Below are 16,313 nucleotides of genomic sequence, written 5' to 3' on the forward strand. Positions count from 1 at the left end.
CAGGAGGAGAAGGAAAAGAAAAAAGAAAGAGAGGGAGGGAATCAAATTGGTTCCAAGCCAAAGGCCAGGCGGAACAATTCTGTCTTACAGGCCCTGCAGAAAGAAATCAGATCCTGCAGAGCGGAGCCAGAGTTGAAAAGGCCCTGGCTCTGGTTGAAGCCAATCTAATTTCCTTAGGGCCCGGGACCACTAGGGTGTTGCTATTTATGGACCTTGAGGCTCTCCGTGGGGCATACCAGGAGAGGCGGTCCCGTAGGTACGAGGGTCCTAGGCCATGAAGGGCTTTAAAGGTCAAAAGCAGCACCTTAAATCTGACCCTGTACTCCACCGGGAGCCAGTGCAGCTTGAAAAGCACTGGGTGAATATGCTCCCATGGCAGAGACCCCGTGAGGAGCCTCACTGCAGAATTCTGCACCCGCTGGAGTTTCTGGGACAGCTTCAAGGGCAGCCCCACGTAGAGTGAATTACAGTAGTCAAGTCTGGAGATGACCGTCGCATGGATCACTGTGGCCAGGTTGGGGCGGGAAAGGTAAGGGACCAACTGCTTGATGCGGCGAAGGTGGGAAAATGTCGCCTTGGCTGTTGCTGTAACTTGCACCTCCATGGAAAGGGAGGCGTCAAGGATTACACCCAAACTCTTAACGGAAGGCAATGGCACTAATTGGGCCCCCCCAAGAGAAGGGAGTTGGTCCCTCATCCCCATGCCATCCCGACCCAGCCATAGGACCTCTGTCTTCGAAGGATTTAGTTTCAATCGGCTCCCACGAAACCATCCAGCCACAGCTTCCAAGCATCTGGTCAGTGCGTTCGGGGCCGAGTCGGTGTGGCCATCCATCAGCAGATAAAGCTGAGTGTCATCAGCATAATAGTGTTCTATAATGAGATATAATAGCAACTCCCATTATTTTGTGAACTCTTTTATGTTCTTTGTTCATTAATTTCCACCTACAAACAATTTCCAACTCTGTATGGAGTTCAAGGTTTGCAAAAGTTCCAGTTTCTGACCAATGTTATTACTAAAGATCTTTCTAAGACCTGTCACCCTGCCTGGTTGCTGTATCTCTGAGCAAGTGTGCATAGTAGTTACAAACTACGCATACCTTTACCACCTGATAGCCCCTTAAAACAGCTAGAAAGCAGCTTTCTAGTTTTGCACATGTGGGGAATCCTTTTTGGCTTCTACTAGATTGAGAGCTGCCAGTTGTCACTCTTTTGTTCCTGTTCTATCTGCAAAGCAGGGAATGGTTTGTGGGAGAAGAACACATACCAACTCAGACAACCAGTCTACCATCTCACTATTATCTAGTACTTGCACAAGGAATGTTCAGAGGCTCATTATTTATTTATTTGATCTTCATAGGATCATGTTGTTTGGGATCTACAGTCTGGTTGCTGACTTATTATCAAACTAACATTTGCTCTGCTTTCTGTGGTTACCGCTTGTACTTGCAGGGAGCAGTTTTGTTGTCAGTGAAGGAAGTTATTTGGACATCTCTGACTGGCTGAACCCGGCAAAGCTCTCTCTTTATTATCAAATCAATGCCACGTCGCCTTGGGTGAGGGATCTCTGTGGACAGAGGACTACAGATGCCTGCGAGCAGCTGTGTGATCAGGAGACTGGTAAGTGGAAACATGGTTGGGGTTATGGTATGAACCATAGCTGTCAACTTTTCCCTTTTTTAAAAGGGAAATTCCCTTATTCAGAATAGGATTCCACGCAAGAAAAGGGAAAAGTTGACAGCTATGGTATGAACCACAAGAGACTGTATAAAAAGGAGAGAGGCATTACTTTGAGAACCACTGCAATAAGAGGGGCGCGTGGTTTCTGAAACCCTCTTTTCTTCTGTCTGGTCTAGGGAAATTTTCCTAGGCCTCTGACATTTTGTCTTCTATTCACAAGTGCTATGAATCACGTAACATATGTTTTTATTGAAATATTTTCGTGCATAACACATAACATCTCTGTTTTCAGTTCACATAGTTCTATCTACAGGTCAGTTACATTTGGTGTGATACATTGCTGTCATAGGCATTGTGAGGGTGGGGGAAAGAAAAATGTAGGGAGAGAGAGATGGGAGAAAGAAGTGGAGGCAACACTTTCCCTTCTTTTGCATAGTGTATGTGGGGGGGGGGGTTGTGTCAGCATCACATGGATATGTTCTTCATCTATTCATTTATTAGTTTTCATTGATGGTAAGAGATTGTGGAGTCCAGGGTATAGTTGGTTGCATTCAGTTGATTGCACTGAGTTTTGTTTGTGTGTCTACTATGAATCACTGTTGTGGACACCTTCACTTGGTGATATATTTGCAAACCTACAGGGTCCCCTACAAGCAGTGGATAAGGTGGGGGGGGTTGGTTGGACAACTTCTAAATTTCCTAGTTGGAAGCTCTGGTCAGATTCACTTCGCTTTGAAGACAGGTTGGGAACAGCCCATGCAAAGAGGACTTTGAATTGTCAGTTCCCCCTGATGAATTCTGAAAAAGCTGCCATGGATGCTTCCTTAATGAAGATGCTGGTTTAGATGTTGCACTGGCAGAGTGGGAACTTCTTTCCCTAACTCACAACACAGTTTGTGAGTTTTAGCTTAAAGACCTGCTTAATGGACACATGGGTCCTTATCACTTGACAGTCTTTCCACAATCCTGGGTGTATGGTGCCTTCACGGTAGAGGCCTGTACAATTGTACAAAGACTTAATTTAAATTGTACAAAGGCTTGTTCAGGAACACCATGGGATGAACGCACAATAAAACAGCTCCTGTGCCATTGCTTTAATGCCCAAAGGACACTTGAGTAGAAAGGCAAGCTGCCTTAGTTCTGGTAAAGCTTCTTGTGTCTTGAGTCTTAAAAAACAGTGCTAAAAACTAAATAGATAAAGCTGGAGACTTTACTTGGCTTACCCTGCTCCCCATAGTGTAACTTGCCCTTTCTCTCCTAGCCCCTCAAGGAGATCCTTTGGAGCAGGATTTTGGGGGAGGTGGGGGTGGAGAGGAAGGGAGCTCTTTTTGCTTGAGCAGGACACCACTTGTGCAATGCTGAATTGAACCTTGGTGGGGGGGAGATAATAATTTGGTTTTAACCAATTAAAAGTGAATACACTTTTAAGTGAACTAGAAACCTTGATCAAGCAGGGTTCAAGTGGACAGATTTACAAACCCCGTCCAGATGCGGAAAGGTCAGAGCCTGAGGAGGAAGGGCTGGCATGTGCAGCCACACCCCTCCCAATATTGTTTCACTTCTTTAATGCCTGTTTATTGTGGTATTTATTCTGTTTATTGTTTATTGTTGTAAGCTGTGCTGCCCTGAGTGGTGTATTCACACCAGAAGGGTGGGATACATTAGTGTTGCTAATAATAAGCATGTAAATAATGTTGGCATGTAAACAAAATTACAAAGAGCAGCTGGGAAGAAGTCTAAATGGGGGTTGTGTCCATGCCATTTTTATCAGAGGTAAGGGTAATCACATCTTGGGAAGAGTTGGCTACACCTATGCAATGTCACCAGTTGCTATAAGAGTTTGGGAGCAGGAAAACAGAAGCTGCTGCCTTAAGTCAGGTCTGTCTAGCCCAGAATTGCCCTTTCTGAGAGCCGACAGCTTTCCAGGGCAAAGCGCTTTACCATCACTGGCTCTCCCAGGGTTGGGTAACATCTTTAAGTCCAAAGTCTGTCATTTCTTCCCAGCAGCCTTCCAAGGGCCATGCTCTAGTGGTGGGCAGTCACAGAGGCAAAAGTGTGTGAGGCAGTGTATATAAATTATGCCTTTGCAGAGTAGGCTATTTTCTACACACAAACACACTTTTCTGTCCTCCAGAAAGGCAAATAAGACACACCCTTGGGAGTTCAAGGACACGTTATAGCCAGGCAAAATCCATCAGCTTGCGAAGCAGGCCTAGTGAGTGGTGTGGTCAGGGAAGAGGGCTGTGTGGCCTGTGGAGAAGGAGAGGCCTGGAAGGGTACATTTGGCCCCTGTGCCTGAGGCTCCCAACACGTGTGCTATTTGATCCTTCTGACTGGCAATGCCAGGATGGACATGGAACTTTATGCATGTAGTCCTAATGTGTTCTACATTCAAGCTGCTTATAGTGTGGACCAGGCCAAACATTTCCATAGCCCTTTAGACATGTCTAAAGGTGCTTATGTCCCCTTCAAAAGAAGCACAAATATGTTTTGAGATTACAGAGTTGATTATTTCTGAGCCTTTCTGGTATCTGAACAAAACAATTAAGTCCTGTCATTGTGTGTGTGTGTGTGTGTGTGTGTGTGTGTGTGTCTGTCTGTCTGTCTGTCTGTCTGTGTGTGTGTTTAAGAGATGCTGCTTTGACCACTGACCTTCAGTGTATCTGATGGGAATGCATGTTGCTTTAACTGAGTTTGGCTTTGGATTTTGTATAATGCAAGAAGGAAAACTCTGCCATCAGAGATCCATTAATCTCCAGGCAGAATGTTGAAATTGTGTTACAGCTTGCCATCTTTAGTTTGCTGAAATGAAGTTTCCCATAAAATGAAGCCTGGAGCAAAAGCTTTAGCTGTGGGTATTAGAAGCACTAATTTTATTGTTTTTTAAGGTTTATAGAGCTTCAGTTTCAGCTGTCATGGAATAAAGAAATACAAAAGGTGTTTGGGCCTTTTTTCCCTTTCTTTGTTTAGGGAAGGGGGAGAGATGATTGAGTGGGGCATGATAGAAAAGTACAGTGTTATATATGATATGAAGTAGACATAAGGGGGCTTAGTACATTTATGGATTGGGGTAAGAGGTTCATCAACAGGCATCAGCCATTGTGGCGCAGTGGAGTACCTCATGGTCCAAGGCAGTCTGTCTCTGAATACCAGTCGCTAGGGGGTAAAATAGCAATGTTTGACTGCTGCTTTTGTGCCCTGCGTACCAGCTTCCCTGAGGCATCTGTTTGGCCATAGCAGGAAGCTGAGGTGCATCTTTGGTCTAACAGTCTTATGCTATATTTCTTTGCCACCTATCCTGCTGTTTATCCAAAATATTTAAACCCTAAAGCATCACTGAAAGTTTCTCAAGAAAACTGCTGCTGTTGTTAAATCCATTCAGTACAAAACAGTGAAACATATTGCATTAACACAGTGTCCATAACACACACTGTTGTTGTTGTTGTTGTTAGTGCAACAAATCCACTTTTAAGAAGAAACAGATTTTATTTGTTCAGGAAAGTGACAGGGAAATGTGTAGAAAACTGTGAGGTGAACAATGTCTTAAGAGGAAGGCATATAAATCCCCTGCAAGCAAATTGGTATGAATGCCTGTTGCTGAATACCTCCCTACAATCAAACCAGAGTGATTGCTCAATAAATAAGCTTTGTGCAAGTAAATCAGAATGAATGCTACACTAAGCAGGCCCTCTAGGGGAGCCCCAAGTCAGCCCCTCACAGAAAGGCATTCCATAGACAGGGCACCACCACTGGGGAAAAACGCTTTTCTGGCAGAGAAAGGTCTGGAGAAGGTCCTTCAATGAAGATCTTAAGGCCTGGATGGGAATATATAACCACGGGTGCTCTTTCAGTTAATCTAAAGGTAAAGGTACCCGTGACTGTTGGGTCCAGTCACGGATGACTCTGGGGTTGCGGCACTCATCTCGCTCTTTAGGCCGAGGGAACTGCGTTTGTCTGCAGACAGCTTCCGGGTCATGTGGACAGCATGACTTAGCCACTTCTGGTGAACCAGAGCAGTGGATGGAAACTCCGTTTACCTTCCCGCCGGAGTAGTACCTATTTATCTACTTGTACTTTGATGTGCTTTTGAACTGCTATGTGGGCAGGAGCTGGGACTGAGCAACGGATTCGAACCAACCTTTAGACCACAGTGCCACCCGTGTCCCCGTTCAATTAATCTAGTCCACAGCAATTTATGATTTTTAAGGTTAAAACCAGCGCTTTGATTGGCCTTGGAGTGGAAAGTAGTGCAAGTGGCAAAGCACTGTACTAACTGGTGCCTATCAGTAGCCTGCCTGCTCTATTTTGAAACAGCTGAAGATTCCAGTCTCTTTTTTCACACAAAAGACCTTGCCGTAAACCTCAGTCTTCAGTGGGAGTGTACCTCTGAGTACCATTTGAGGGATGACATAGTAGGGGCAGACGTGTTAGCTTGCAGTAAATATTCAGTGTAACCAGCTGTCAGGCTCATTATACAGGTCTGTGGAGATAGAAAACTGTGGCTGCTTATAATTGGAGGTGAGTTTCGAACTATTAAAAGTACCACCTTTTTGTTATCAGAAAACGAACATTTTATTATTTGGCCGCATTAAGCTAAATAAGGAAATGTGCATATATTTGATTATATATGCGTCCTACCCAGCAAGGCAATTTCAGACAGATGCAGGGAGTACATTCAGTGACAGAGGGTGTGCAAATGCCGCCTGGGGCAGGCATGTAGGGTGCTCCCTTGGGGGAGGCAGGGCACGGAGTGACTCCTAATCTGGGGAACCGGGTTCATGTCTCCGCTCCTCCACATGCAGCTGCTGGGTGACCTTGGGCTACTCACACTTCTTTGAAGTCTCTCAGCCCCTCTCACCTCACAGAGTATTTGTTGTGGGGGAGGAAGGGAATGTTAGCCACTTTGAGACTCCTTAAAGGGAGTGAAAGGCGGGATATCAAATCCAAACTCTTCTTCTTCTTCCGGCGGGAAGGTAAATGGCGTTTCCGTGCACTGCTCTGGTTCGCCAGAAGCGGCTTAGTCATGCTGGCCACATGACCCGGAAGCTGTACGCTGGCTCCCTTGGCTGATAAAGTGAGATGAGCGCCGCAACCCCAGAGTTGGCCACGACTGGACCTAATGGTTGGGGGTCCCTTTACCTTTACCTTTATATGGAAAGGGATGTTGGAGGCAAAGCTCTCCTAGGAAGAGAAACAGAATTTGTTGCTATCTTCACGTCTCTTTGGCGGGGTTTTACCATTCTTCTTACAGGCAGAAATCCAGCAGGCGGGGAGGATGTGAGTTATTGAAATTAATGTGCATTGCTAACTCAGATCCAGAAATTTCATTGGGTCCACTCTGCGGGTGTGACCAACATTGGAAACAACAAAATGACTTTGAAGTCATTTCTGCACCAAGTAATTTTTAGCCTCCTAATTCTTCCCCACCCCCTCAACTTGTCCCATATTTTTGCCTGACCTGTTCCTTATTTTACCCAACCAAAGGTGTCAACCCTTCACTGTGCACACTATATGAGCTAAAACTTAAAACAACTCTGCAGGGAGTGTGGTAGGGAGGCTGAAACAAAAGACCATGGAGCCAAAAATTATCTGACATCAGGACAAAGGTCCCCTTTCTTTGCCGTTACACTTTCACGACCCCCTTTTTAAAATGCTGCATAATTACAGAACACATATTTGTTATGCAATAAGAGTGAGGAATTAATGATCCAGGCTGTAAGAAACTTGCATGCTAAGCACTGTACGAAGAAAATGACTTATTAATGCTTCTTTCCACTTGTGTTCAAGTTCCTAAAAAAAAAAAAGAGAGAGAGCATTAAATGTGGGCCATCCCTTTAAGTTCTCCCTCCCCACCCCAGGAAAGAACAGTTCCTCCCAAGTAGGGAACAGCCAACCCTTCCTCGGTCCACCCCCCACTTTCTTTTTGGAAAGGTTACAATTTGAAACCTTGCATCATGAATCACAAAGTTAGCGGCTTCTGGCAGATCATAAATCAGGCCTCTGGAGTCGCTAGGACAAATCCCAGGACATTTAATCTTTAATATTAGACATGTTTAAGACGGTGAATATTTTATGAAGGTGCTGTTGCAATTTAGCACATCATTAGCTCCTCTTATTTTCCCCTCCCCTCCTTTACAGAACTTTTTCCCCCCTCAGTGAAAGAAAAGAAAAGAAAGATGTCCAACAGATGAACCCATTTCACTTATCTTTGGCAACAAAAGATGCTTACCTAATCCCAGTGAGAGATTTTAAGGAACCTGATGATCATAAGAGCGAGTTTGTCAGACTGTATTACAGTGGTGCCTCTGGTTACAAATTTAATTCATTCCGGAGGTCCGTTCTTAACCTGAAACTGTTCTTAACCTGAGGTACCACTTTAGCTAATGGGGCCTCCCGCTGCCGCCACCGAATGTTTTCTGTTCTCCTCTGAGGTAAAGTTCTTGACCTGAGGCACTACTTGCGGGTTAATGGAGTCTGTAACCCGAAGTACCACTGTACTTCCTTAGTGGAAGCAGCTTTCAATCTCTGCATCTTCCTTGTTTAGCTAGGCGAGGGGAGGCATTTGCATACCTTCCACTATTTCTCAAATGAAAACAAGTTCAATAATAATAATAATAATAATAATAATAATTTATTATTTATACCCCGCCCATCTGGCTGGGCCTCCCCAGCCACTCTGGGCGGCTTCCATAAAAACCAGAAATACAGTAAAATGTCACACGTTAAAAACTTCCCTGAACAGGGCTGCCTTAAGATGTCTCCTGAATGTCAGGTAGTTGTTTATCGCTTTGACATCTGCTGGAAGGGCGTTCCACAGGGCGGGCGCCACTACCGAGAAGGCCCTCTGCCTGGTTCCCTGTAGCTTTGCTTCTCGCAGTGAGGGAACCGCCAGAAGGCCCTCGGCGCTGGACCTCAGCGTCCGGGCAGACTGATGGGGGTGGAGACGCTCCTTCAGGTATACTGGACCGAGGCCGTTTAGGGCTTTAAAGGTCAGCACCAACACTTTGAATTGTGCTCGGAAACGTACTGGGAGCCAATGCAGGTCTTTCAAGACCGGTGTTATATGGTCTCGGCGGCCGCTCCCAGTCACCAGTCTAGCTGCCGCATTCTGGATTAGTTGTAGTTTCCGCGTCACCTTCAAAGGTAGCCCCACGTAGAGCGCATTGCAGTAGTCCAAGCGGGAGATAACCAGAGCATGCACCACTCTGGCGAGACAGTCCGCAGGCAGATAGGGTCTCAGCCTACGTACCAGATGGAGTTGGTAAACAGCTGCCCTGGACACAGATTTGACCTGTGCCTCCATGGACAGCTGTGAGTCCAAAATGACTCCCAGGCTGCGCACCTGGTCCTTCAGGGGCACAGTTACCCCATTCAGGACCAGGGAATCCTCCACACCTGCCCGCCTCCTGTCCCCCCAAAACAGTACTTCTGTCTTGTCAGGATTCAACCTCAATCTGTTAGCCGCCATCCATCCTCCAACCGCCTCCAGACACTCACACAGGACCTTCACCGCCTTCACTGGTTCTGATTTAAAAGAGAGGTAGAGCTGGGTGTCATCCGCATACTGATGAACACCCAGCCCAAACCTCCTGATGATCTCTCCCAGCGGCTTCATATAGATGTTAAAAAGCATGGGGGAGAGGACAGAACCCTGAGGCACCCCACAAGTGAGGGCCCAAGGGTCTGAACACTCATCCCCCACCACCACTTTCTGAACACGGCCCAGGAGGAAGGAGCGGAACCACTGTATAACAGTGCCCCCAGCTCCCAGCCCCTCAAGACGGTCCAGAAGGATGCTATGGTCGATGGTATCAAACGCCGCTGAGAGATCCAGCAGAACTAGGAAACAGCTCTCACCTTTGTCCCTAGCCCGCCGGAGATCATCAACCAGTGCGACCAAGGCAGTTTCAGTCCCATGATGAGGCCTGAATCCCGACTGGAAGGGATCCAAATGGTCCGCTTCTTCCAGGCGTGCCTGGAGTTGTTCAGCAACCACTCGCTCAATCACCTTGCCCAGGAATGGAAGATTTGAGACTGGGCGATAGTTCAAGACTGGGACAGCTCAGTTCTGATGCCGGTTGTGCCTGTCCCTGCCACCACTACCCATAGCCTGGAGGTTCTGTTCCACCTGCTGCGCTCAGTAGCATTTACTTACTCTGCAGTATTGTTATAATCTACTCTGCCCTGTTTCCCGCTGAGTTAAAGCCCAATAAAGGTGTTTGCTCTTTTGGCTAAAGAAAGATACATTTGATAAGCATGGTTGCCTACAATCTGTTGGTGATAGTTGAAAATACATTCTGGAAATTGCAGTGCATTGAAGTTTAGGCTGGGCATTGTCCAGCACCACATTGTTTTTTGGGCTGATGACTATGCATGCGCATTCATGTACACTAGAGATAGGATGCATGCCTCCTGCTTGTGGGCTTTCATCAAGGCATTTGGTTGGCCACTGTGACAAGAGGATGCTGGGCTACTAGGAGAGGCCTTGGGTCTGATCCAGCAGCACTCTTCCTGCATGCACTTGAGATACAATGCATTCATTTCCCAGGTCTGCCATCTAATAGTTAGGGGCTATGGGTTTGGAGCTGAAATCTGGACAGTTTCCTTTTATGGTTGTTGGTTGGACTCCTTCTAAGGCTGGGGGTGGGGTTGCGGTAGGCTTGCGGTAGTCATACAGTGGTACTTCGGGTTACAGACGCTTCAGGTTACTGACACTTCAGGTTACAGACTCCGCTAACCCAGAAATAGTAGTACCTCGGGTTAAGAACTTTGCTTCAGGATGAGAACAGAAATCGTGCAGCGTTAAGAACAGACCTCCAGAACAAATTAAGTTCTTAACCCGAGGTACCACTGTATCTGGTTTGGGATCACTTTGCCATTTGTATGCAGTGCACTTTACATGGGACTACAGCAGCTGGATTGTTGATGGGGCAGGTGGCTAACAGACTTCTGCAGCTGTTTAACTTTATTAGCCAGTCATTTTAATTATTATATGTATTGTGGTTATTTTTCTAATGGTGCAGTATTTTTTTACCCTGCCCTACTATTTTCTGATATTTATTCATTTATTGAATTGAAATTTCTGCTGAAGGAGCCCAAAGTGGCAAACATGTCCACAGTTAAAAAGGAGAAAGAATTCTAAGACAGTTAAAGCAGTATATGACATTTTAAAATATGACAGTATAAAAATACTTTTATAAACAAATAAATATAACTGAGGAATGGCAACTCACACTAACAAAATATTGACAAGGTATCGTCCAAAAGATAAACCAGGGATAGTGATCAAATTGGAGCGGTCCCTGATAAATAGGAATAGCTGGAGCTACTGGAACATATGTGATGGGGAGTTATGCAAAGAGGCCCTCAATCTTCTTTATGCCAGCTGTGCTTAAAACTTGCCCTAGCTTGGTGCTTTGTCAACAGAAAATGTCAGCTGAAGGGGAAAGGAGAAGAAAAATCAACACAGGCTTTTAACGGCTCCTGGATGAACAAATCCAATTAATCTTTTATTATATATTTTTGCCAGCGCTTGCTTGGGGATATGTATTTCTGTGAAACAAAGGATCAATCTAAGCCACCTAAGAATGGTGTGCCACATGGCAGCTGACTGCTTGCCCCAGGTGTGGGTCATCTGTTCCCACATCTTGCCAAACGGGAAGGGAAGCTTTAGTCCTTTCTCCTCCCCCCTATGCAAGAAAGTTGCATATGAACTGATATTTAATATAAAAACTATATTTATTAGTATATGGAATACGCATTTGGTTTCTCTTCTTTTCTCCCCTTCTCATATTAAGGCTGTGTTTCAGAATGTTAGAATGTGTATTGGGTTTCTCTTTAGGAGAAAGGACATGGCTCATTGGTGGAGCAACTGATTTGTATGCAAAAGCTCTCAGGCTCAGTCCTTGGCAACTCTAGGTAGCGCTGTGAAATACTCCCTGCTTGAAACATTTTAGGAGCTGCTGCCAGTCAGTGGACCAAGTGATACCTTCCTGTGTTCTTTGTTCCATTCCATACTAACATTCACATATAACATATCATGAGGATGGTTCGATTCACTCTTTAGTTTCTTGTCTTTCATTTGTACAAACAGAGTCCAGAATATCTTCAGAATTGCATGAGCCCTTATATCCCACTTTGAACAATTTAAGAAGGTTGTTGACAAACTGGAATTTGTATAGAGGAGGGCAACCAAGATGATCAAGGGTCTGGAAACTAAGCCTTACAAGGAATTGTTGAGGTTGCTAGGTTTCTTTAGGTTGGTAAAAAGGAAACTGAGAGGAGATATGATAGCCATCTTCAGATATCTTAAAGGCTGTCACATGGAAGGTGGCACAAGCTTGTTTTCTTCTGCCCTGGAGGGTAAGACCTAAACCAATGACATCAAGGAGATTCCGACTCAACATGAGAAAGAACTTTCTGACAGTAAGAGCTGTTCAACAGTGGAACAGACTTTCATGAGAGGTGGTGAACTATCCAATTGCTAGGAGTTTAGCATTCCAACATGTGTTCTCTCTTTCTAGGTGAGTGCAGCTGTCACGAGGGCTATGGCCCTGACCCGGTGCACCAACACTTGTGTGTGCGCAATGACTGGGGACACAGTGAAGGGTGAGTGCAAAGTATTCCAAATGGGAAAGGCAATAAAAGCTGGCAAATGGTAGTGGTGGTGGTGGTGACTGGCCTACCTGTTGCATCCAGACTGATCCCTGCTGGGCCACATAAATGTCCCAACCAGTCCAGCCTCCTGCTTTCCACCTTGGCCAAGTAGGTGCTTGCAGGTACAAACGCCACCCCACCCCACCCCTTCCCCACCACCCTGATTTAGAGAAGCCATCCCAGTTTCTGATTTGATCCCAGAATGTCCGACTTTTCCTTAGGATATCCCTATTTTCATTGGAGAAACGTTGGATTTATCTGATCCCCGAGCTGTCTGAAGGCAATCCTGTGTAGAGAAGGTTTTTATTTCTATTTTTAATGTGTTTTTTATTATGTTTTTTATATGTTGAAAGCTGCTCAGAGTGGCTGTGTGGGATATAAATAGAAAACATTATCATTATGGAATGGGATGTCCCTATTTTCATCCAAGAAATGTTGAGAGGATATGCTCACCGACTGAGCTCTGTCCCCTCCTTGAGAGTTTTTGCCCACCTGGGATGTGTCCTTGCACTCTGGTAATGCCTCTTGCTTGTCTGGATGTAGTATAGAGAGGGATGTATGTGTGTGTGCAGAAACCACCCCACTATACAAATGTAAAGTTCTGTATTTATTGCTATGTCCATTTTTTGCTTCTGGACCAAGCCCCCATGGATTGGAGAAGGTCCCCCATCCCTATTGTAGAGAAAGAACCAACGTTATGGCTTGTTATGAGGCAGCTTCTTGCATTCCTACACTTGGTTTGTATGTCACATTGTGAGGCTACACTCTAAAATGTAGCATATAAATAAAATAATTGCTACCTCTCTGCTAACAGGTTCTCTCCTTTCCTGGTTTCATGAGATTCTTCTTTTTCCATATCTTTCAGGCCTTGGCCATATACAACACTGGAAAGGGGCTATGACTTGGTTACAGGAGAACAAGCACCTGAAAAAATACTTCGGTGAGTCATACAACCTCTTCAAATAGACTTTTGGCAGATATGGGAGCTGCCAGCCAGTTTTTGTTCCATTCTGTCAGAACTTATTTACACAATCAGAATCAAGAAGTTGTTATCTTGGCATGTTATGTTGGGAAAGAAACATTCTACACAGAAACAGCAAAGATGTTTGTACCTTTAAGAACAGTTTCTGTAAGCTCTGGGCTGATTGGGTGCAACTGGCCATGACTACAAAAGGAGAAAAGCTGCAGTTTGAATCCGGCCTGCAGGAAAAACACCCACAAGCTTTGTTGTTTGTTGTTTTGTAATAAAACCTTTATTTTATTTGGTTTTACACCGGTCTCATGGTGTCACAATCTCTGTCATCTGCCACCAGTGAAAAAAACCCCCTCCAACATGTTATTCTTCTTGTGCATTTCAGGATGTTTCAACTAGGTTCCCTTCCTGGCTACAATTGACAGACTCTCTCACTAAAGATGAGAGCCAGGCAACATGACTAATTTTCTGGGTGTTTAAATTATTCAGCTCACCCTATTAACAATGCTGGATGGGTCCATTTTAACTGTTTGTGGTAGCATTTCTTTATTTAACTGCAGCCAGGTGTTTTACTTATGTGAAGGATGTCCTATGTCTGCTTATTCCCATACTACTCCAGAGGTTGGTTTTAATGTATGCACTTGTTAAAATGTGCTTCTAGTTATTAAAAAGTGACTAATAGGTAATAATAATAATAATAATAATAATAATAATAATAATAATAATATTAATAATAAATAGAAATAAGGGGAACAATGAATCCCTTTCAGATTCATCTGGCTGGGTCTGGCCCTGTCTGATTCTTGGCGCCAGAGCACTAAAGCCCACTACGCCAGCTCCTGAGAGAAAATTTTGAGGTGGTTTGCCAGCCAAGAAGCAGAATTTATATTTCTTTGTGCATCAGGTTAGAGCTCACTTACTTGCTCTCATTGCCATCAGAGTTTGGCTGACAGGGACTTATGACAAGGCCTTTTCAGTTGTGGCATCTGGGTTGTGGGAATCCAGCAGTGGCGTAGCGTGGGTTCTCAGCACCCGGGGCAAGGCAAGTAATTTGCGCCCCCTAACCCGGGGCAAGGCAAGTAATTTGCGCCCCCTAACCCGTGGATTTTAGCACTCGAGTCTCTTCCGCCCCCCCCCAGATGCTGCGTCAGGTGCAGCAGGCCCCCCTGCACCCCCCACGCTACACCACTGCTCCCACCACAAGTCTTCAGGACAGCCATCCGAAGCCTGGCGGCGGGAGGAGGTCTCTCCGCCCCACCGCCAGCCTTCGGAGGAGGTCCGAGGACAGTGGGGTTCCTGCTTCCTCGAGGAGGGCCGGCCAAACGCGCCCCCCCCCAAATGTTGCACCCGGTGCGGCCGGCACCCCTGGCACCCCCCACGCTACGCCACTGGAATCCAGTACTTTGGGAAATTTGATGGGTCCTCTATATTTTAGTTTGTTGGAGTTTAATAAATACTCTTCCGTTTCACCAAAGCTTGTGGGTTCAGCTTTTGTTTTCCCTGTTGCAAAATTGCTTTTTTGCTGTCCCTGACTGTTAGCTTTTCGTTCATTTTTTAAAAAATGTAATCTGCCTAGAAAGCTCTTCTGGGAACCAACTGAGTTGAGGTAAATAAGGTTATTAAAAAAGCAAACCATGTGATTCTCCTCTTGATTGCATAAAATATTCCAGCACAACAGACACCATAGTGTAGGTCAGGGGTCAGCAAACTTTTTCATCAGGGGGCCAGTCCTCTGTCCCTCAGACCTTGTGGGGGGCCGGACTATATTTTGAAAAACATAAATACCCTGCAAGCTGGTCCTGCAGCTGTCACCGGACCTGGAGGAGGAATGCACTCTGCATGTGCTCAGGAGCACGTCTCGGTGGCGCCTGCTCACCGGCGTTGTTAGCGAGCAGCAGCCACTCCATTGGCCCATCCCCGTGGAGCTACCAGGAGGTGTGCACCATGTGCTGCAGCCCGTCGTCCGAGGCCAGGTTGGTGGGCAGGCAGCACATGCGGGGTGCCCGGCAGGTGGCGCGCAGCTCGCTCTCCAGCTGCTTCAGTGCGGCTGCCAAGCGTGCCACCAGCAGCAGCGTCAAGCTGGGCACCAGGTGTGGGGCCAGCAGGCACACCAAGCGCTGGCTGAAGCCCCATGACGCGCCCGTCACGATGCCCATGGCTCAGCCGAGACTCACCGCCTGCCCGCTGGCTTCTCCGTCCATGGCCATGCTGGGTTTACCTCAGTGGTCAGGTCTCGGACTGGCTGCAGGAACATCCTGCAGCCAATCCGAAGCCACACCAGTGTTGTCACCCACCCAGAGCCGTCCGCGGCTTTGGATTGGCTGCAGGAGCTTCCTGCAGCCAATCCGAAGCTGCACCAACATCGCCACCCACCCAGAAGCCATGCTAGCATCGCAGAAGTCAGTCTCCACGTGGCGAGGCATCCACAGAGGGCGGGGACTGACCGAGCAGGCGGCAGGGTCTGCGGGCAGGATTGACGAGCCTGGGGGGGCCACATCCAGCCCCTGGGCCTTAGTTTGCCAACCCCTGGTGTAGGTGGACCTGTTCATATTTTCCTCCATCCCTAATTATTACTGATGCTTCTCAGGACAGGGAACAAAACACAAGTTACAAGGTAGGCAGTGAATGCCAGCGACCTATAAAATATATTAATTATAAAAAGATATAAATAAATGAGTCTTTAAAATGAACCTCAAAAGGCAAAGTATTTCCATGATTTCAGGAACACCACTAAGAAAGCCCTATGAAGTGGCCCTGAGATGGATAAATTCCGTATTCTGTTAGAAGATTGTCTGTGCAAATGGGGTGCTGCCTCACCAACTTGCCTGCCTTCTTCCTTCCAACCAGTCCAGGAACCTGTCAGCTTCCCCCTCCATCTCAGGGTTACCTCTTGCAGAACTCAGCAGGGAGGAAGAGGGTGGGGACAAAACCAGAATTAGTTGGCTCTTGTGGTCTTTTTCTCTGGGTCCACCTACTGTTTGTTACCCTCCCTGTCTTCCACCCT

At 46.2% G+C, this 16,313-nt stretch overlaps 1 protein-coding gene across 3 annotated transcripts in view; it reads left to right on the forward strand.

The window, feature by feature from the left end:
• ASTN2 (astrotactin 2) overlaps positions 1-16,313 on the forward strand; it is a 693,046-nt gene that overhangs the window by 354,729 nt on the left and 322,004 nt on the right. For all 3 annotated transcript variants that reach the window (XM_081179638.1, XM_081179639.1, XM_081179640.1), the window contains exons 7-9: positions 1,453-1,620; positions 12,204-12,288; positions 13,202-13,276. In XM_081179638.1, the coding sequence (XP_081035764.1) occupies positions 1,453-1,620; positions 12,204-12,288; positions 13,202-13,276 (328 nt within the window). The remainder of the gene's footprint in view (positions 1-1,452; positions 1,621-12,203; positions 12,289-13,201; positions 13,277-16,313) is intronic.

The sequence above is a fragment of the Podarcis bocagei genome (assembly GCF_964188305.1).
Source record: "Podarcis bocagei genome assembly, chromosome: Z".
Taxonomy (NCBI): domain Eukaryota; kingdom Metazoa; phylum Chordata; class Lepidosauria; order Squamata; family Lacertidae; genus Podarcis; species Podarcis bocagei.